Here is a 22,190-nt window from a genome sequence, read left to right as displayed (position 1 = left end):
TGTCATGTTGTATGGGCCCATGTGAGTGAGAAGAAGGAGGTACAATTGCTATGGCTAGGAGAAAGAGGAAGCATTGGCATTGACCTTGGGGAGCCAGCAGGCAGAGCGATGCCATCAGGTGCAGGAGCAGCATTGGTCCCACAGAGCCAGAGCCTCAGGAGGTGGAGCAGCATCAGTCATGCTCACGTGGCTGAACAGAGAAACAGGAGCAGTGTTTGTCCCACAAGTAGGAGAAAGAGGATGCATCCCAACGACCACATGGGCCACAGGAGGAGGCTGCTGCCACTTATGCATTCCAGAAGGGAAAAAGGTTGAGTGAGCATGTATGTGTGTGCTGGTATGCATGAGAGAGAACATGTGTTGAATGAGCATGTGTGTGTATGTTTGTGTGCGTTAGAAAGACAGCCTATGTGTGTGAGCGAGATAGTATGTATGTGTGTGAAAATGAGAGTTGGACAACGGGTGTGTGAGACAGCAAGTGTGTAAGAATGAGAGAGAGTTTGTGTTTGGATGAGAGTGAGCATGTCCCTGTTCCCATTCCTTTGCTTCCTTCAGCCTGAGCACAAGCCACCATGCCTGCTCCACTACTTTCCTTTGGTCAGGAAGTACCATCCCAGTACCAAGAGCACTGACTAATTCCTGGGGGCCGGGAGACACCTGCACAGCTCCTGATGCATGCCTTCTGGAGCCCAAGAGAGAAGGAGAGCTCAGGCGAAGAGAGAGGGAGAGATAATCTTAAAAAGGAGACAGAGCGACTGACAGCGGTGGAGTAAATGTGCTGCTGCTGCCCCTTAAATCATGATGCTCTAGGTGACTACTTAGTTTATCTAGTGCTTCCACTGGTCTTGATGGAGCAGCCATAATTACAATCCTAACAGCAGTGGTATAACTGCTTCAGGATTCGAAGAAGGCTGGAGCAACTTGTACGGAACATCCATAGTTGCAACCCTAACATCAACAAGAACAGATTAGCCAACTCTTTGGACAATAGCCTTACTAGTTTTGGTAGCTGTTTAGTTTATTACACAGCATAGGAGTAAAACATTGGGCGGTCCATATTCTGACACAGTCCAGCTAGCAAAGTTAGCCAGATAAACTTATCTGGCTAACTTAGGAGGTATATTCAACAGTGAAACTGCACTATTGCATATAGCCAGCTATCTTAAAGTTAACTGGCTAACTAGCCACCTAACTTTAGGATAGCTCTTTGGCCCAACTAGACTTAGCCAGCTAAGTCATCTGGCTAACTCTGAATATCAAAATTAGCCAGCCAACTTAACTGGCTACCTCAACTCCTCCCATTTACACCCCTGGAATGCCTCTAACTTAGCCGGCTAAATTCGGTTATCTTATTAGCCAGCTATAATTTTTCGGATAAGTGCCCAAATATTAAATTAGCTGACTAACTTCTGAGTTAGCTGGCTAAATGCTTTTGAATATGGGCCTCTGGAGGTCCAGGGTATTGGATTAACTATGGGACTTGTAAAAGCCAAAGAGGAAGATGGCAATGCCAGTTATACCTACAATGAAGGCAGTGCCTGCAAATATACCTCATGCATCTTCATTGTGGATATCCTGAAAACTAGATCGGTTTGTGATACTCTACGACCGGAGTTGCCTACCCCTAAACTGCACCATTATTGGGAAGGTCCATTTTTTTTCAGTCTTCTTTAATTTCCACAGATGGAAAGTATCTTTTTATCGCTGGGGTATTTACACGTGTAAATGCACTTCCGTAAGTAAATCCTATGGACAATTCAACGGCATATAATGTAGCAATTTTCAAAAACCTACTTACATGGATAAAGTGCATTTACATGTGTAAACCCCAATTTTAAGCATGTAAATGCTTTAGAAAATCAAGCCCATAAGTAGCATTGTAATGTGTGTAAATTATTCTATCAGAACAGGAGGCACATGATGTGCTTACTTCGCTGTTTTCATCGTTTCTTGCTTACTCAAGGAACCTCTGTCTCTATGCTATCCTTTGTTCCTTTGCTTCCAAGTCCAGTTTCAAGCAGCAGATTTTATTCTCCTGAAAGCATCAGCTTGATTGCTTCTTGGCTGAACTTTGTCCTGAGGAATCAGCTGGAAAAAAAAAAGTCAAAATAGTGGGTTTGACCCACTTACCTTGTGGTTACCAAACTGTGCTCCCGAGTGGGTTTGATTTCTAATTTAAGCGCTAGCTTCTTGGGTCCACCGAAGTTGGAACTGCTAACCAAATTAGCACTGCCAGCACTCGGGGCAATTTGGAGTAAAGTACTATACACCTGATAATTGGTCAAAGAGAAGCAATGAAAGTGACTGCAGATCACTATAACCCACTTCAGTATTCAGTATACATGTAGGAGAAAAAATAAACTAAAAAAACCAATAGGAAGCCACGCATGATATTTTCCTGATAACAACTAGATGGATATGAAGTAAAAATTAAGGTCTCATAAGAAATATAAACCGTTAATCTGGGGACCGAATAACAAAGATTCAAAACAAGAACGAAGCATGAAAACTGAACTTTGTTTCATAACAAGAGCACCACCAAAAATAAGACATTTAGAACCACCTTAAATGTCTGGCATAATTCTCCCAATAGTCCTCCCATTTGTGTTCCCTTTAAGCAAGCAAGCTTTTTAATTTAATTCTAGGTAAGAGAATACTGTCCAAAATTCAATCGATCGATAAGATAAATTGCAAAGTCCAAAGAGCATGTGCCATGGTTCTGTCTAAGCCAGCAACAACTATGACATAGCTATTAAAATCAAAGGCTGCACTCCCACAAGTAGAACTTATAATTCTGGAAGATAGAAACCAAACTAGTGGCATCATTTTCATATTCTGATGGGGAAGCTATTTCCCATGGGCAACCAACCACAGTGGGCAATGGTCTTATTGTCAGAGGTCCCCTGCTAGTCAACACAAGAGAGGAATTACATAGAGCGAGGGAGCTAATATTCTTCAAAGGTCCCCAGCAGGGACTAGTGTGGCTCAAACTCTCTATGAAGAGCCTGTGCAAATATTTTTCTTTTAAAGAAAGCAGAAAAATGCCACATTAGATGGGGCACAATTGTGAATCACATGGCTAACACTGAGAAAAGTGGGTACTACTCAAATCTCGCAAATCAAGGCCCAGCACATCAGGTGGATTTGTGCAGGTGATGTTGTTAAACGTATACACAGGTGTAAAGGAATCGTCCCCTTCTATGATGGACTGTACAAAGCGAGGGACCACTGTGGCATTCTGCAAGGCGAAGTCCCTCAGCTCCTTTAAGGAGCAGTCACAGTGCCATTTATTATCCCCTAGCCACAGCTGCTCCAGTCGAGACGTGGGAGTCAGAAAATGAACTGAGAAAGCTTTCAGGGAATTATTCCTAATGTTGAGATATCGCAAGAGTGGCACGGGCAGAAATAGGCTGTCAGTCAGTGCTTCAAAATGATTGTTTGAGAGGTCAAGCCAGAATAGGCGCACCAGTGGATTGAAGGCCTCAGTAGAGATGTTCCAGAGTTGATTGGAAGAAAGAAGAAGATATTCCAGGTTCTTCAGGCCCATAAAAAGCTGGCCAGAGAGAGAAACCAGCTTGTTGTACCTGAGGTCCAGTTCCACGAGTTCCGGTAAATCATTTAAACTATGCTCCTCAATCACTGAGATACTGTTCTGTTGCAAAAAAAGCCGCCGGAGACTTGAAAGGTTGGAAAAGGTGTGTGGTCTGAGCCTTACTAGGCAACTATTTTCCAAATGAAGGCTGTGGAGTTTGGTTACACCCTTAAAGGCAAAGTCTGGCAGATTCTTGAGGCAATTACCAGATAGGTTCATCACTGCCACATTAGAGAGACCAAGAAATGCCCCCGGCTTGATATCCTGGATAAGGTTGTTATTTAGAGTAAGAACTTCCAGCTCTCCCAGTCCATCAAATATCCTTTCTACCAGGCTTTTGATCTTGTTGTGTCCAAGTTGAAGCTCTTCCAGGAACTGGAGATCCTTGAAAATCCTAGGCCTCAGACCTGCCAAGACATTATTCGATAAACGTAAAACACGGAGACTCAGAAGGCCAGAAAATGTTTCTTCATAAATGTTCACAAGACGGTTGTGAGATAGGTCAAGCCACCGGAGGGATTTCATACTCGCAAATGCCCTAGGAGCAATAGTAGTAATCTGGTTATGGTTTAGATAGAGCTTTTGGAGTTTTTGCAGTTTGATAAAAATGTTTGCCTTGATACCCTTGAGAGAATTTCCACTTACGTCCAGCTCCTTCAGTTCACTGACACTAAGAAACAGTTGTGGCTGAAGGTAGGTCAGCTTATTTCCAGCCAAAATTAGCTCCCTTAGATTTGGCAAGTCATGGAATCCTAGTTCAGGTAGCACAGCCAAAGAGTTCCATCCAAGATTCAGATACCAGAGGTTTGAAAGGCCAGAAAACAAACCATCTACAATTTTGTTGAAGTAGTTATTGTTGAGGCTTAGGGAGACCAGGTTCTGAGTGTGAAGAAAAGTATTGGGTGCAAGGTACTTCAACATATTCCTCTCCAGATGTAAGTGAGCCAGAGCCCTCAAACCATGGAATGCATGCTGCTCTATACTTGCCAGATGGCTTCCTTGCAGGTTGAGGAAATCCAGGTTGGAAAGATTCTTAAAGATTGCAGATGGAACAGTAGCTAAATTGTTGCCATCTAACCACAGAGATCTGGCATTGCTGGGTACATGATCTGGGATGTGCGAGAGGTTGCGAGAGCTACATAAGATGTTGAGTTCTTCACTGTAGTCATAACTGCACACACATGGGGTGGGACATTTCATTTGCTCTGAATCAGAGGTATCGCCTGTGGTTTCACTTTCTGGAGTCTTGGAGTCTGATGCTATGGCACAGAACAGTAGTGATGAGACCAGCAGTGCCAAGAAAGGAAATTCTATGGGAAGAGAAATAAACAAAAGAAGTTATCCAGTTATGTAGTATATTTAGTAGCTATGTCAAACAGGGGACTGAATAGAGCGGCAAACCTAGAGAAACAGGTCTGTTTGAAAAACACAAGACTGAAAACTGATCACATTCAGTAAGGAGATCAGATAGTTCCATGTTAAAAGGAGCATGGTGAGTCAGTCCTGCTTTTTCCCTGTTGCATCTATGAGCTTATAGTTCCAATTTCATTGAGAAGAGTAGTACTACTTTATGGGTATTTATTCAGTATAGTGTCTGGCTGCTTTACTGCTGAGCTGCTCTCACAACTTTGAATTTTTGTCCTTTAGGTTGCCCTGCATAGTTTGTATTTTTTGTTCTTGGCTCCTTTTCTTACTGCTACATGAGGAAAGGAAAGGCAAGATCTGAACTTGCCCCAATGTAGATATTCCAGGTTTGCCACTGATCAATCTGATGGACTATTTTGTTATTGTGGTAGGCGGAATCTGGGCTCCATAATTGGTGTTGGAGCCAGAAGTGGTGGCTTTTTTTGTTGGAGAGGCCTTGCTTACCACAAAGTTTGTCTCCCCCTTGGGATATGGGGGAAACTCAGTTTTTTGGATTCAGCAATGGACCTCCAAGTGGTCTTGGTGCTGACCAGTGTGAGTGCCCTGAAGGTGGGAGTAGATATGTCAACTAACAAACATTGGGCTAGACTGCTGGAGGTGTCCAGGCCCCTGTGTAAGATTCTACAGCTGTACTATCAAGGCCTAAAGCAGAAATCTACAAGCGTTCTGGGATCACCTGAGCATATTACCTTGGAGGTATTATGGAAGACAATTTTGAAGCTAGAGTGGAGGAAGGCTAGAGTTTTCCAATAGGCTGCAAACCATGGAAACCAGGGTTGAAATACTGCTGCTGCTGCTTCTTGTGATCTTGGAAAAATCACTTTACCTTCACTGCCTCACATACTTAAATTGTACGTCATCTGGGGATAGGGAAATACCTATAATACCTGAATGTAATCCGCTCTCAAGTGCCACAAAAGGAAGAATAACCATTATTCTCCCAGTGATCTTGGGACCTAGGGCAAGTCACTTTGCACTCCATTCCCCCAGGCACCAACTTAGACTGTAAGCCCTCTATGGGGCAGGAGCTACATCCCATATCTAAACTGCCGAGCATGGGTTTGGAAGGAGCTGGGCCAGTGAAAGGAATAGGTGGCTTCCTAAAGCACTACAGGTCAATAAGCTTGTTAGCTGCCCAGATGTGTTTTTTTTCTAGACTGGCCATCTGGCACTTCTAACTTTGCTGTTGAATCTGCTTTAGTATTGACAATGGCTTTGTACTCTACTCAGAAAGGGGCAATGTTAACTGGCCCAGTGGCAATACTGTACACTGCCATGTGCAAGGTCCCCAATTTGATCCCCAAGTCAAGTTTTCTGTTCCCCAGGTTGGATGGGGCTGGGGATACTGCAAGAGGAAGCATTCACAGCTGCTTAGTCAAGGGATTCAGAGGGATAACTGTGTTAGTCTGGGGTAGCAAAAAATGACACATACATCTGATGAAGTGGACTCTGTCCTTAAAAGCTCATGCCTCAATAAATTAGTTAGTCTATAAGGTACCACCCGCCTTGTATCAGTTTTGGTCAAGGGAGACATGCTTATCACTCAAGGGTACATCTAGTGGCTGGTTTCAGGGCTTATGGTTGCAGAGTTCCCAAAAGAGGCCTAGTGCATGGCCTCTAGCTGAAGGACTGTCCCTGCAGTGGCCAGACTAGGTAATCTGGGATGGGGGTTATAAAATAGGTGGAAAATCCCCAGGTAGCTATGAATGAAGGCATGCTGGAAGGCGTCCAAATAAACTGAAGGTTCATAGGAGCTAGAGGAAACTTCTGGGTAAAAAAAAAAAAAAAAGAGGTGCTGTACCCTTGCACTAGAAACATCTTATGAAGAGAGCACTACACTAGATACATCTTAATTGCACCTGTGCAATGTACCTAATAGGATATTAGGAAACATTTCAATTTATAATACCAAAATTCCCTTCATGTGCTTTTAATACACCACGGGTGCGTTCCTGGGGGTGGGGGGAGAGAAAGAGAGAGAGTCTTTACATATACTCTCTATTTATACCACTGTAAGAGGGGGAACTTTTAACTCAGAGTGGGGTTTTTTTTTGGGGGGGGCGGAGTTTAGATACACAGTAGGAGGTACGAACAGCAGAGTTGACATCACTGAAGATTCTCTGTCATTTCAATTGAAAAGTGAAAGAGGAGTTGATGTGTACAATGCACTCTCTACCTAGCTTGATGCACTCTCTACCTACCTTGTTTAAAACTTTGCTGTTCGTACCTCCTATCCCCTCCCCCCCCCCCCCCCAACCCTCACTCTGAGTTAAAAGTGCCCCCTTTTACAGTGGTATAGAGAGTATATGTAAAGTTTCTCTCTCTCTCTCTCCCTCTGTCCTACCCCCCCCCCCCCCCCTTTTCCCGGGAATGCGTGTTGCGCTATTTACCACACACATTAGGTCCTTAGCGCGAAATGATAAATGACCCTGTTCATCCTTTGTAACCCTGCTTTTGAGCCTGGGCTTCTAATTACTACTTTTCAGATTTGGAGGCAAAAAGGTGTTGAAACTGTAAAGGATAAAGTTAACCCCAAAATATTTTTCTCTTTTGAGCCTTTTAAAATCTATTTTCATATCTCTAACAAGGCTTTGTTTTGACAGGCTAGACATTATATTCCACATTCACTATTTAAATATTTGAAAGAATTGTGCTGCAGTGTGCTAGATACATTTATTAAAATGATAGCAACATTGGACCACTCTCTTTCGAAGATTTATGAATTCCTTCTTGAACAGAAGGCAGAAGAGCAGAGAGAGAAAATCTTGCATTGCAGAGCTTTGAATAAGGTGGAACAGCCAGACGTTTTCAAGAAGGCTTTAGAGATGCAATGTATGGAATCCATATTGGTTATTCTAATAGAAATTCAATTTAAATGTTTTCATAAAAGGTACATCCCTCCTGAGAGAGCCAAAGATAAGTATGGAAAAGGATTGCGGAGAAATTCGTCTGAGCGCTTTATTCTCAACTTAATTTTTTTTTTTCATTATTTTGTCAATTTTGCACAAGATCCATAAGTTAAATGGGAAAACGTTTGGGCTAGATCCATAAGGTTTCTGGATCAGCATTATTTCATTTTCTAGCTTTCATACAGACATACCTGGCCTGAAACCTTGGCTGCTGGAAGTTGAATGGCGCAGAAGATTATGTGTACACAGACAGACAAAGCAAATACAAACGATTTTTCATGGGAAAAGCATTAAACATTACAAGCAGTGAGTGCAAAGTGTAGCGTAGATAAGAACGCTAATTTTATGCACTGTTTTTACTTCTGTCCAAAAATCTCTTACACTCCTGGGAAGGAATGAAGAATGTATTGGTTTGCACTTGGATCCCAGCTATTGATCTGAGTCCAGAACAGACATTATTTGGGTGGAACAAAATGGATAAAAAATTATCTAAGTTTCAAATAAGAAAACTTGTATTCTCCTGGGTAATTGTGAATAGTGGCGGTTGGATACGTCTCAGGATTTCAAAGCCTGGCTTATGAAATGCGTGATAATATGTGTTTGGAGAGGTTCTCTGCATAAGTGCAGGGTGTCTTATGTTTTAAAACTTGGAAATCATTTATCTCAGGAGCAACAGAATGTTTGAAGGGTTTGAATGCCAAGGGTTTGAAGAATCACGCTGGCAGGGAAAGCTAAATATGTGATTTTGGTTGGATACCATAGTCTTGTCTTCGTTTTTTCTATGAATATTAAAAAAAAACAAACAAAAATAGATCAAGTATGTGCTGCATTCTTCAGTTTGTTAGGTTGTGTTACGAAGGACGAAATCCGGAAGTGGATCCTTAGGCCGACTGACCCGAGGGGGCAGTCGGGAGGCAGAACTCCCACTGGGCAGATGGAGCTTCACCTGGAAACCCGTGACTCCTCCAGAGGAGCTGTGGGAGCCCGGGTCGCTAGGACTTAGGAGTCTTCGCCCTGGAAGCCCGAGGTCCCCCCGGGAGGAGCCCGTAGGGACCCGGACCGCTGGGACTTAGGCGAGGACGGAGAAGCCCAGGAGTGGAATACGAACCGGAGTCTAGGCAGGCTGAAGACAAGCAGGAATCGGAGTCACGGACCGGGGTCAAGGCAGGCTGAAGACAAGCAGGAATCGGAGTCACGGACCGGGGTCAAGGCAGGCTGAAGACAAGCAGGAATCGGAGTCACGGACCGGAGTCAAGGCAGGCTGAAGACAAGCAGGAATCGGAGTCACGGACCGGAGTCAAGGCAGGCTGAAGACAAGCAGGAATCGGAGTCACGGACCGGAGTCAAGGCAGGCTGAAGACAAGCAGGAATTGGAGTTACAAACCGGAATCAAGGCGGGCTGAAGATAAGCAGGAATCCAGGAACCAGGCAGGAATCAAGCAGGCAGGCAGGCAGGCAATCAGCGGGGAACAGGAACGACGGCAACTAGCTCTTCAAAGAAGGAACCTCGTTGCAAGGCACTTTGGTGAGGAAAGAGCCCGGTTTAAATCCCCTGGTCGGCGTCTGACGTCACGGGGGGCGTGTCAGCACATCCGGGTGCTGACAGCACAAAACGCTGCCCTTCGCGCGCGCGCGTTCCCTCGCCGAGGGGAGGAGTCTCCGGCGACGTCTCCCTCGTGGAGACGCCGCTGCCAAGCCGCGTGGAGGGCCCCGAACCCGGCGGTTCGCAGCGCGGGTGAGAGAGGTAAGCTCCCGGTCACTAGTCTAGTGACCGGGATCATAACAGTACCCCCCCTCTTACGCCCCCTCCGAAGAGGACCGGCCTTCCCGGGATTGTCCAAATGAAACTGTGTCAACAATGACTTATCCAAAATATTACGGGCAGGTTCCCAGGAGTCCTCCTCTGGACCGCAACCCTCCCAGGACAGTAGATACTCCCATCGACGGTTAGCGAAGCGCACATCCCGAACTTCATGAACTTGGTACACAGGTTCCCCAGGAGAGGAAGCAGAAACATCATCTGGAGTAGGCCGATGAAAATGTGAGTATACTACTGGTTTCAGGAGGGAGACATGAAACACATTGTGAACTCTCAGACGTGACGGGAGGCGTAACCTGTAGGATACCATGCCAATTCGTTCTGCCACGGAGAAAGGACCACAGAACCTGGGTTTTAACTTGTGACTGTGGCCTGGGAAGCGCAGGTTCTTGGTGCTCAGCCAAACCTTAGTACCAGGGACCAATTCTGGCGCAGAACGCCGATGACGATCTGCCACTGTACGAGTTCTCTGAGCTGCCATCGATTGTCGCTGCTGAAGGACCTTCCAGAGTCGATGGAGCTGGGAAGCTATAGACTGAACCGCTGGTGAGGGAACCTCCAAGGGAAGCGGTATTGGGGGCTGAAGATGTCTTCCAAAGACGACTTGGAACGGAGTATGACCCGTAACGGAGTGTTGGTGATTGTTGTACGCAAATTCAGCCCAAGGCAATAGAGAGACCCAATTATCCCTCTTTTCGGTGATGAAGCTGCGAAGAAACAATTTGAGTGACCGGTTCATATGCTCCGTTTGCCCATTACTTTGGGGGTGGAAAGCGGTAGATAGATTTAGCTGCACTCCAAACTTCTTGCAGATAGCACGCCAATAGCGCGCCGTGAACTGTGAACCACGATCTGACACGATACTCTGCGGAAGACCATGTGCTCGGAAGATGTGCAGAATAAAGAGACGTGCCAACTCCGGGGCCGATGGAAGTTTGGGCAGCGGTACCAGATGGACCATCTTGGAGAACCGGTCCACCGTGACCCAGATTACCGTATGTCCCTCCGACGGAGGCAGGTCCACCACGAAATCTGTGGCGATGTGGGTCCAGGGTTCGGCAGGAATAGGCAGAGGCTGCAGCAGACCCCAAGGACGTCCAACCAGCGGCTTTTGTCTGGCACAAACGGGGCACGAAGCCACATATTCGTGTACGTCCTGTCGTACTCGGGGCCACCAGTAGTACCGATTCAAAAGTGTCAAAGTTCTCCCTTGACCGGCATGACCTCCCGAAAGGGAGTCGTGGGCCCATTCCAGCACCCTCCTCCTATCTCGGCGAGGAACAATTACTTTGTCGGTTGAGGAAATACCGGTGCCTGCAAGGGAAACTTTAGCTGGATCGATGATATACTGTGGAGGATCATCTTCCTCCTCAAAGATGGAGTTTCGAGACAATGCATCAGCACGAACGTTCTTAGTAGCCGGACGGTACTTAAGGATGAAATCAAATCGGCTGAAAAATAGAGACCAACGAGCCTGCCTTGGGTTAAGGCGTTGGGCTTGTGATAAGAATTCCAAATTCTTATGATCGGTATACACCGTGACCTGATGTTGGGCTCCCTCCAGCCATTGCCTCCATTCTTCGAAAGCCAGCTTAATGGCCAGGAGCTCCTTATCGCCGATCCCGTAGTTGTTCTCGGCCGGTGTAAACTTCTTAGAGAAAAAGGAGCAAGGTAGCAATTGACCAGATGCAGAATGCTGAGACAAAACTGCTCCTACCGCCACACTGGAAGCATCTACCTCCACTACGAAAGGGCGTAACGGGTCCGGATGGCGGAGGCAAGTCTCTTGCAGAAACGCATCTTTCAAATCTTGGAAAGCTTTGCAAGCCCCCGGAGTCCAGTGTTGTGTGTCTGCTCCTTTTTTAGTCAGAGCGGTCAGAGGTGCCACTAATCGTGAATATCCGGGTATGAAGTGCCTGTAAAAGTTTGCAAAACCTAAAAAACATTGTAATGCCTTTAGGCCCACAGGTTGAGGCCACTTCTTGATGGCGGAGACTTTTTCGGGGTCCATGCTGAATCCGGTGGCGGATACAATATACCCAAGAAAGGGCAACGAGTCCCGCTCAAATATACATTTCTCCAATTTGGCGTAGAGCTGATGCTCTCGGAGGATTTGGAGTACTTGTCGGACTTGACGACGATGAGTATCCAAATCTCGTGAAAAGATAAGAACGTCATCCAAGTATACAATAACGCAGGAGTTGAGCAACTCCCTGAGTACCTCATTCATGAGGTGCTGGAATATTGCTGGCGCATTGCATAGACCAAAGGGCATAACCAGATACTCGTAGTGTCCGTCCCGGGTATTGAAAGCGGTTTTCCACTCGTCGCCGGGACGGATGCGCACCAGGTTATAGGCCCCCCTTAAGTCCAGCTTAGTAAACACCCGAGCCCCCTGAAGCTTGTCCAGTAGCTCGGGAATCAGTGGCAACGGATACCGGTCCTTCTTGGTGATAGCATTTAAGCCCCGGTAATCAATGCAAGGGCGTAAGGAACCGTCCTTTTTAGCGACAAAGAAGAATCCGGCCCCGGCAGGTGATTTGGATGCACGGATGAATCCTTTGGCGAGATTCTCCTTAATATAATCGGACATAGCTCTTGTTTCGGGCAGAGAGAGGGGGTACACCCTACCTCGTGGCGGAGTCGTATCAGGGAGCAGCTCAATAGAGCAGTCGAAAGGACGATGGTGAGGTAATAATTCCGCCTTGTCCTTGGAAAACACGTCAGAGAAGTCGTTGTACTGGTCAGGAAGTTTCAACCCAGCATGAGCCAAGGGGATAGGCGGAACCACCGTGGCCTTGATGCAATGCTGTAGGCAATGAGAACTCCACTGTGCGATCTGCAGGTCATCCCAGCGAATCACGGGTGAGTGAAGTTGTAACCAGGGCAGACCCAAAACTATGGGATATACAGACTTCTCCAATACCAGGAAGGAGATCTCTTCTTCATGTAACAGACCAGTGCGAAGGAAGATCGGAGTGGTGACAAGAGAGATACTGCTCGGTAAAGGTGTTCCTTGAATAGAGGTAATGCAGAGAGGTGGGTCACGGGGAACTGTGTCCAAGTGAAGCTTTTGTACCAGCTCTCGAGTGATAAAGTTACCCCCAGCCCCGGAGTCAATCAAGGCCTGAGTAGAAAAAGTGTCCTCTGAGAACCTCAGAGTTACAGGCATGGTACATTGAGGAGCAGCGTTGAAACAGCCCAGGAGGTACTCCTCCTTCCTTCCTAGGCGTGGGCGTTTCCCGGCCGTTCCTTACACTGGGAAAGGAAATGCCCCTTACCACCGCAGTAAAGACACAACCCCAGTGTCCGCCGGCGGCGTTTCTCTTCTTCAGTTAGGGAAGTGCGTCCTAACTGCATAGGTTCTTCAGCAGAAGCCTCGGCCGAGGCGACCGACGACCTGGGCATCGGAGTGAGCGGTCTTGAGAATGCCGGAGCTAGCGGGGACAGGCGTCTCGGAGGGCGTACTTCCCGAGCTCTCTGTTGCAAACGTAGGTCGACACGTCCAGCTAGCTCTATGAGTGAGTCTAATCCTTCGGGAAGGTCCCGGGCGGCTAGTACGTCCTTGATCCGACCAGCCAATCCTTCAAGGAAAATTCCCCGAAGAGCATCGTCACGCCAACCCACCTCAAGGGCGAGGGTGCGGAATTCCAAGGCATACTCGGCCAGAGTACGGCCCCCTTGCCGGAGTTGTAATAATTCCGATGTGGCAGAGGTCTGACGGGCAGGCTCGTCGAAGGCTGCACGAAACCCAGCCACAAAGAGATCCAAATTGGTGAGAGTAGGATCACTTTTCTCCCACATCGGTGAAGCCCAGTGCAGGGCCTTCCCATCCAGTAGGGAAAAAATATAAGCGACCTTGACAGAATCCGTAGGGAACTGATTCGGAAGCAAGGCAAATCGCACGAAACACTGATTCAAAAACCCGCGACACCCCTTGGCGTCTCCAGCGTAGCGTGAAGGAGCAGGCAGCTGTGTAGGCGTCTGGAGCGTAACTACCGGCGCAGGTGCGACCACAGGAACTGGTGCCGGAGGTTCTGCGTCCATACGGGTAGCCATTCGCTCCACCGTGGCTACCAGGGAATCCAGAACCTGTTGTTGTTGTACCAGGCGCTGAGCCAGGCCCGGAATGGCCTGGAGACCAGCGAGATCCGCCGGATCCATGGCCTTGCAAACTGTTACGAAGGACGAAATCCGGAAGTGGATCCTTAGGCCGACTGACCCGAGGGGGCAGTCGGGAGGCAGAACTCCCACTGGGCAGATGGAGCTTCACCTGGAAACCCGTGACTCCTCCAGAGGAGCTGTGGGAGCCCGGGTCGCTAGGACTTAGGAGTCTTCGCCCTGGAAGCCCGAGGTCCCCCCGGGAGGAGCCTGTAGGGTCCCGGACCGCTGGGACTTAGGCGAGGACGGAGAAGCCCAGGAGTGGAATACGAACCGGAGTCTAGGCAGGCTGAAGACAAGCAGGAATCGGAGTCACGGACCGGGGTCAAGGCAGGCTGAAGACAAGCAGGAATCGGAGTCACGGACCGGGGTCAAGGCAGGCTGAAGACAAGCAGGAATCGGAGTCACGGACCGGAGTCAAGGCAGGCTGAAGACAAGCAGGAATCGGAGTCACGGACCGGAGTCAAGGCAGGCTGAAGACAAGCAGGAATCGGAGTCACGGACCGGAGTCAAGGCAGGCTGAAGACAAGCAGGAATCGGAGTTACAAACCGGAATCAAGGCAGGCTGAAGATAAGCAGGAATCCAGGAACCAGGCAGGAATCAAGCAGGCAGGCAGGCAGGCAATCAGCGGGGAACAGGAACGACGGCAACTAGCTCTTCAAAGAAGGAACCTCGTTGCAAGGCACTTTGGTGAGGAAAGAGCCCGGTTTAAATCCCCCAGTCGGCGTCTGACGTCACGGGGGGCGTGTCAGCACATCCGGGTGCTGACAGCACAAAATGCTGCCCTTCGCGCGCGCGCGTTCCCTCGCCGAGGGGAGGAGTCTCCGGCGACGTCTCCCTCGTGGAGACGCCGCTGCCAAGCCGCGTGGAGGGCCCCGAACCCGGCGGTTCGCAGCGCGGGTGAGAGAGGTAAGCTCCCGGTCACTAGTCTAGTGACCGGGATCATAACAGGTTGGTTCATATAATGATGTTTGCTCTATGTCTTTATGTTATTGGCTGCAAAAGTATAAAAGGTTAGATCGAATGAGTCATTCGTTTGTTCATCTTGTACAGTTAGGACTCAATTGCTGTAATTATTTTTACAGGTTTTAGACTTTTTTTGATAAGGTGGTATGAGATTTGTTATTTTGTAAATTGGAGGAGAGGTGGAGGCTTCTGTCTGAGTCCCTCTCTGCTTCCTTTTTTTTTTTTTTACTTTGCTATTACTCCAATCTTATTTGTCCGTTGCTGCAGTGTTTCTAACAAATAAAATATGTCATAAAATTTAGAGCTGTGGTTGCCATTTTAGTCCACTTCAATGAAAGGAAATAAAGGTCAGTGAACACAAATATATGAGGGCGTACTTTTTTGTTATACTAAATGTATTAAATTAGTATAATAACAAGGTTGTTTATTGATCTTTATTTCTACATACAATATAGAAATTAGTGAACGGATTTGTCTAGGGAAGGCAGCGTTATTGGTCTCTTTTATTTTAATACCCAGAACTTAGCAGTGGTGATTTTGCGCTAAGTCATCAAACTAGACATTTTTGTCAGTGTCAGTAGCCCATGCAGGCTGGAGAGAAAGACAGTATCAGCAACCTGGCTGGGCCAGAGAGGAGGCAGCATCAGTAACCCATGAGCCACATGTGGACTGCACTGAAGGGAAGAAGAAGGCAGCTCGCATCAAAGAGGACACAGTATATGCAGACCATAGAGAGGAGTTGTCTGTCTTCTTCATCAGTCTGAGCCTTGGAGGAGGAGAACTGCTGCATGTTTTTAAAGTGCCTAGAGACACAATAAGAGAGAGTCTGCTGGGAACAAGAGAGCTATGCTGGGGATGATGGGGGATTGAGAGACAGAGAGAGACTGCTGGGAAGAAGAGGAGTTAAGAAAGAGAGAAACTGCCGTGGCTGGGGATGATAGGAAGGGGACTGAGAGAGACTGACTGCTAGGGATAGAATGGGGTACTGAGAAAAAGGAGACTGCTGGGGAGCGAGGGGGGATTGAGACAGGCGTGTACCATTGTTGCTACTTGGGAAGGTGGTGAGATGGCAATGGGATGGACAGAAGGTTGGCCCAGGTTCCCTATCCCTCACCTCTACCCTATTACCTCCCAAACCAATACCTTTACCTTAGGAAAATTACCCCATGCTAGACAGGAACAGGCTACGAAAGCTATTCAGTAAGAACGGGCTCTTCTATTCCATGGCCAGCACCATGCTAAGTTTCTTCAGCTCCAGATCCTTGCAAATAGTGGGTAGTGTTTGAGTGAAATCTTTACATTTTTTCTGACCCTGTACTCTTAAGTGCATTTTTTTTCTCAGGAATAAGACCCCAAAGGCTCGATCTGACCCTCTGGTTTACAACACCAGTTCATGCACTGTATAATCATGCTTGTGTGCATGCCTCTTGTGCTTGCCTCTGTTGGCTGCTGCTGTTTATGCCGCTCTCTTCAGCCTGGCCCATCCTTGTTTCTTTTTTCACTTTAGCTTTCTTTTAGTGACTCTTTTTTTCTTCTAAATCCCCTGTGCCATTTGTGGACTTAAGGAAGCAGCATTCTTACTTTGATTTAGGATAACCTTATATGGCGTAGCTTTGCTTAGTCATTTAGACCTTGACTCTTCACCACCTTGCTATCTTTACCTTGAGTTTGTTAGCTTGGTGTTATGGTATATTAGTTAATACAAAGGAATTTAACAAAGGGGGAGAATGAGTGGCCTAGTGGTAGAGCAATGGGCTGAGAACGGGAAACCAGGGGATTCAAATCCCACTTCCCCCACCCCTGACCCTCTTTGTCACCTTGGGCAAATCACTTTATCTCACATTGCTTCAGGTATTTATTTCTTTATTCATTCTTATATTCTGCTACTTCCAAAAACAAAGTTCATGACAGAGTACAGCATAAACATCCATAAATTAAAAATACAGCATCAAATTTAACACAATTCATCAATAAAAGACAGAATTAGCTGATATTGGGGGGGTTAATACATCTATCCCATTATTAAAAACCTCTTTAATTAATAAAAAAAACCCCAATACTTTGACTTTCTTTCTAAAAACTTTAAAATCCTTTCCTCCATGCAGTTCAGCTGGAAGCTTGTTCCACACAGTGGGACCTGCACATGAAAAAGCTCGCACACAAGTTACTTGTAATTTACAATCTCATGGAGGTGGTAGAATTAATATATATCCATCTGAAGGTACTCACTCACCTTCTAAGCTCTTTGGGGGCAGAACTTACTGTATCTGAATACGTCTTAGCATTGTGCAGTGTATGCTTAGTAGTGCTATAAAAAATGCTAAATATTATTATTAAAAAGAAGCATTATTAAAGAACAGCAGGACCGTGTGGCTACAGAAGCCATGGGGAGTAGCAGCAGGACTGTCTCTTAGGGCAGTCAGAAACTTCAGCCGCCCAAGAAGGTCTCCACAACTTTGTAACTACATGGATAATGCTCTGGTTTCGTAGGCATACTTTGTGGAAAAGAATGCACTAAGGAGAGACGGCATCCATCCCTGCTGTCCTGCTCTCACAAGGCACACATGTGGAACATCTATGCCTGCCCACAATGGCGTGCACCTTTCCAAACTTGTTTTCTGTAGCACAGGGTCCTGCAGAAGACCGGATCCTGAGCAGGCCCTGATCGATGGATGTATGTACTAGGCAAAACTGAGGTTGGCCATATCTAAAAAAAAGGATCTGTGCAGTCTGGAAAGCTCACGCACATCTTTGACTAATTCTTGTGCTCTCTTTCCTCAAATACATGGCTGACTACTCGCTGCCGGAGTCACTCTTGATCAGGGGCAGTTCTATAACGAGGCAGGGTGAGGCGGCCACTTCAGGCGGCAGGAGTTTTGTGGCGGCAAACTTGCCCCCCTGAAACCTTCCTGGCCACAGTCGCCTCACCCTTCATTCAGGCAAACAACTCTGCAGGCAGGAAGGCCTGCGGTGCTGGCAGCGTGGAGACAAAGAGAAGAGAGCCCGCGGGCCTCCGGCAGCCAGAAAAGAAGAGGGACCGTGGGCGCCGCCTCGGGAGCCCAGGCTGGTGGCGGGCAAAGAAAGGGAAAGGAGACTGCAGCCCACTACTGGATCCCAGATCGGAGGCAGCAGGCCACCTCCGGTACTCAGGTCGCTGGCGGCCAAGAAATTAAAAGAAGAGCGCGGGCAAAGGCAGCCAAGGAAAAAAAAAGAAAAAAAAGAAAGGCTGCTGCTGGAGCCAGCTGTGGCCAACAAGGAAGAAAGAGGCTGCGTGCCGCAGCCGCCAGAGCCCAGGCTGGTGGTGGCAGAGAAAGGAAAAAGAAGCAGCAGGTCATCGGTGGTGGCCAAAAATAAGAAAAAAAGAGCCCGAGCCGGCAGCAGCCAAAGAAAGAAAAAGGAGGCTGCAGCGCAGGCTGGAGGCAGCGAAGAAATAAAAAAAAGAGGCCATGGGCCGCCAATGGATCCCAAGCCGGCAGTGGCTGAAGAATAAGAAAGGGCACAATTTGTGTGTGTGTGTGTAGCTAGCTTGGGGGGGCGGGAATGCAGCTTGTGAGTGTGTATGAGAGGGTGTGTATGTATGCATATGAGAGTGTGAGGGTGTGTATGAGAGGGAGGGTTGGGGTGTCTGTATGAGAGGGTGTGTGGGGGCAAGTGTGTGCATGAGTGGGTTTGTATATATATGAAAGGGAGGGTGGGTATGGATGGGTCTCTGTATGAGAGGGTGTGTATGAGTGTGTGGATGCATGAGAGGGTGAGTGTGTATGTGTGTGGGGGTGTACATATGTGTATGCATATGAGAGTGTGGGGGTGTGTATGTGTGTGTGTGTGTATGAGAGGGTGTGTGTGTATGCATGAGAGTGTGGGGGTGTGTATTGTGTGTGTGTATGAGAGGGAGGGTTGGGGTGTCTGTATGAGAGGGGGTGTGGGGGCAAGTGTGTATATGAGTGGGTTTGTATATATATGAAAAGGAGGGTGGGTGTGGATGGGTCTCTGTATGAGAGGGTGTCTATGAGTGTGTGGATGCATGAGAGGGTGAGTGTGTGGGGGTGTACGTATGTGTATGTATATGAGAGAGTGGGTGGGTAAGGGAAGGTGTGGGTGAGCTGAGTGTGTGTGTGTATGAGAGGGTGGTGGGGGGTGGGGGTGTATGACTATATGACAGGGTGTGTGTGGGAGGTGCCATCTCATCCCTTGCCTCAGGCAGCAGACGCTCTTGATGTTTTATAAGTCTGCTTTTGAGATTTTCGTTTGTTGCAGGCCAAGGTTCACTCATACTAATTAATTTACTTCTGATATCTTCATAGTGAAAATCAAATCATAAAGTCCTCATCTACGAAGAGTCGGGCTTGCTGCCACTTGATCGGTGCATTTCTAATCTGAATCAGTATCCAAAAGAACCGTGTCCGCTTGCAGCTAGAGATGCAGGCTGCAGAGGTGAATAAAGTGCCTACTTAAGAAAGGATCCATTAATTGTAAAAACTCGGGAGGATTCCTGGCTTTGGCACCAAATAGTTTTGAAAGGCGATATATCACATTTAATAAGCTAAACTAAATCTAAACTATCTGATGTGCTTCTTCTTTTCCTGCAGGTTTTCTTTGCAAGATAAAACTAAAGTTATCTGTGATAAACATAAACATCAACGCTTTTTTCTAGTTTTCCTGCAGGTATTGGCAAAATCAATATCTAATATAGGTGTCTGCTTCCCTTTTATTTGTCTGGATTATTTTTTAAAATGTTTTATTTTGTTAGTGTTTGTGGGGTTTTTTTATCATTGTTAATTTTTGTCTGTTTTAATATGCTGGATTGTTTGTGTTTTTATACTCTGCTTAGCTCTGCAGTGTTATAGGAAGAGAAATATTTAAATAAATAAATACACAGGCTTTTTTTTGTCACGTGTGGTACATTGGGCCTTTTGTGCCTGATGTACTAAGCTAATCATATATACAGTATGCATGTGTTCGAAGAAATGCACTAAAGTGAACACTTGCCCTTTGAGCACATGCAGTTTCTGCATTATCATTAGGAAATTCCACCATTAACCAGCCCAAAAGGGTAACTAACGGGGAGAAAATAACCTCTCCCCCAAGACAGGGATATCCCTGAGTCACTCCGTCTTTCCACGACTGATCTCCCGAAAACAGAACCCCAGTGAATCAATGCCCCCCCTCGCCATGGACAGTCTCCTCTCAAGTCAAGATTTCCAGCTTAAGACAAACACCCCGTCCAGTGGCAGATCTGCATTCCCCAATCCCTCTGTGTGGTTCAAAGTGAAAGTGCAACCAACATATTAAGCATTAACTACATGCTAAAAATGCACGTGAAGTCTTTATTACTAGCATGGTCATGACTAATTAAGTTATTGTCATAGTATTTTAATATTTTGCATATATGGTAATGCACAGTAAAACAAATCAGACTGGATCTCCCCCTTCGCCCAATAGGACCTTAGGGACTAGTGCTATATTTAACACGTGCTATGTATGCTAAATATACTGCAGATTTAGTACATAGGCCCCCTTAAGCAGTTGGAAGTGGTACAGGCTGGGATCAGCTTTCTAAATGCACTTCAGAACATTAGCAAATATGAGAATGCACCACAGGTGATGTAAAACTTTATTTTGCCTGCAGAATGAATACATTCAAAATCACAGGACTGTTGGGCTGCTCTGGTGGTCCAGTGGTGGTGCTGAGTAGACCTGGGCTTGATTTCCGCTTCAGGTCTTCCATTCTCAGGCCAAGAGGGATTGGGGATGTTGCGGAGGCAGCATTTGCATTGCCTTCAGGGGAAGGAGTCTCGGCCATTGCTCTGTGGTGACACCTACTGGCCAGACATAGGGTGGACATATATCAGGTTCTTGAGGGAGCTGTGGCCTGTGGTCCTTGGCCAAGAATTGTCATTATAATGACTGGACTAGGTGGGCAGAGAGAAAATAAGGGTAAAGGCTCATGGCACCGTAGCCCAAGAGAAGCCAGTTCTAATTGAGCTGGAAGCTCAAAGGAGAAGGAGGAAAATTATGGGAATATTAAGAGTGCATTCATCAGTAGCTATGAAACCCACAAATTCTGACTGATGAGCCTCTTACTGGCAGAACCTATGGTGTGCTGAAGGAAGGAAAAAGCTACTCTTCAAAATTAATAATTGGGGAGGATAAAAAGCTGGAAATATGCTTTGGGTTATTGTTTGCTCTCTTATTATTGCAGCATTTCTATTGCCACTGAATTCATTCAACTAAAATCTTACAAGTGACCACAAAAGCTCTTGGTGTCTAGTAATTTTCATGCGGTCTGTTGAGGTTGGGTCCAAGTGGCCCAGTCTCCAACCAACCCAGTCTTTCCTGGGACCAAAATGGCTACATCCTTTTTGATTTCTCTTATTCACCCTTCCGGACTACCTGTTGCCGGTGTTTCCCCCTCTCTTACCTTTGCTTGGATTCATTGTGTGCGGCAGCTCAGGGCCGGCCCAGCTCCGAGTTTTCCCTGACTGACACACAGTGATGACAGCCAGATCAGTCCAGCAGGACACGAGGTAGGCAGGAACTGGGAGAGACGGATCGGATCAGTTTAGCCATTCCTCTTCTGACGGGGGATGGCAGCAGGCAGTCATTTATAGCATTTATGATTGGAAAGGACAGTGGCACCAGGCTGTCACAGAGGGGTCGCTCTGGGGTTAATTTTTGTAGACTGTTTATTTTTGGATTAGTACAAACTGATTGCAGAGGAGACAATTCCCAAAACAATAACTAATAAAAAAAAAAAAAAATCCAGGAAAAAAAAAAAAGAGTTCAGGCTGCATAAGTACACATTGATATAATCAAGTTCCAAAGCTTCTATCCAAGTAAACAGTAAATCATTTGTAAAACGTGTAAAAGTCCCCGGAGAGAGTCCTTCCAGCTGTTAGGTCTCGAACACAGTCAGAGCACAGCAGGAGGCCGAACGGGCACCATAGAACCTTTATGAGTGACCTTCAGATTGTCTCCCCTGTGACAACTTTTCCCACCAATCATTCCACTGTATGCTAAAGTACTACAGTGACCTAATGAGCATTTCCTAATAAAGGCGGGTGGGGTAATCTGCAGCACAACATTTAAGAGGCTCAAATTCTGAGGTCTGAACCCTGCTGGGTTCTAGCACCGTATTGAACATGCGCACATCTAGGGGGAGATTAGCAATCGATTCACTGAAGGCTGAGGCCGAGGTTCTTGTATGACCTCAGACTTTGAACAGAGTAATGAGGCAGAGCTATTAAAGATTATCTTACATTATTGTCAAGAAATGTGGTGAGATTTTTCGAATCGGGATCTTTTTTTTATTAAGAA

The 22,190-nt window shown here is 46.7% G+C and overlaps 1 protein-coding gene across 1 annotated transcript; it reads right to left on the bottom strand.

The window, feature by feature from the left end:
* Nucleotides 1–2,374: 2,374 nt before the first annotated feature.
* Nucleotides 2,375–21,606, bottom strand: IGFALS (insulin like growth factor binding protein acid labile subunit). The gene is made up of 2 exons (XM_029577361.1): nucleotides 21,295–21,606; nucleotides 2,375–4,902 (listed from the first exon to the last, which is right to left on the bottom strand). The coding sequence occupies exons 1-2, from the start codon at nucleotides 21,308–21,310 to the stop codon at nucleotides 3,080–3,082; spliced, it is 1,839 nt and encodes a 612-aa protein (XP_029433221.1). The 5' UTR covers nucleotides 21,311–21,606; the 3' UTR covers nucleotides 2,375–3,079.
* Nucleotides 21,607–22,190: the final 584 nt, after the last annotated feature.

This window comes from Rhinatrema bivittatum, chromosome 14 (genome assembly GCF_901001135.1).
Source record: "Rhinatrema bivittatum chromosome 14, aRhiBiv1.1, whole genome shotgun sequence".
Classification (NCBI taxonomy): Eukaryota; Metazoa; Chordata; class Amphibia; order Gymnophiona; family Rhinatrematidae; genus Rhinatrema; species Rhinatrema bivittatum.
This window is presented reverse-complemented; position numbering and strand designations above follow the sequence as displayed.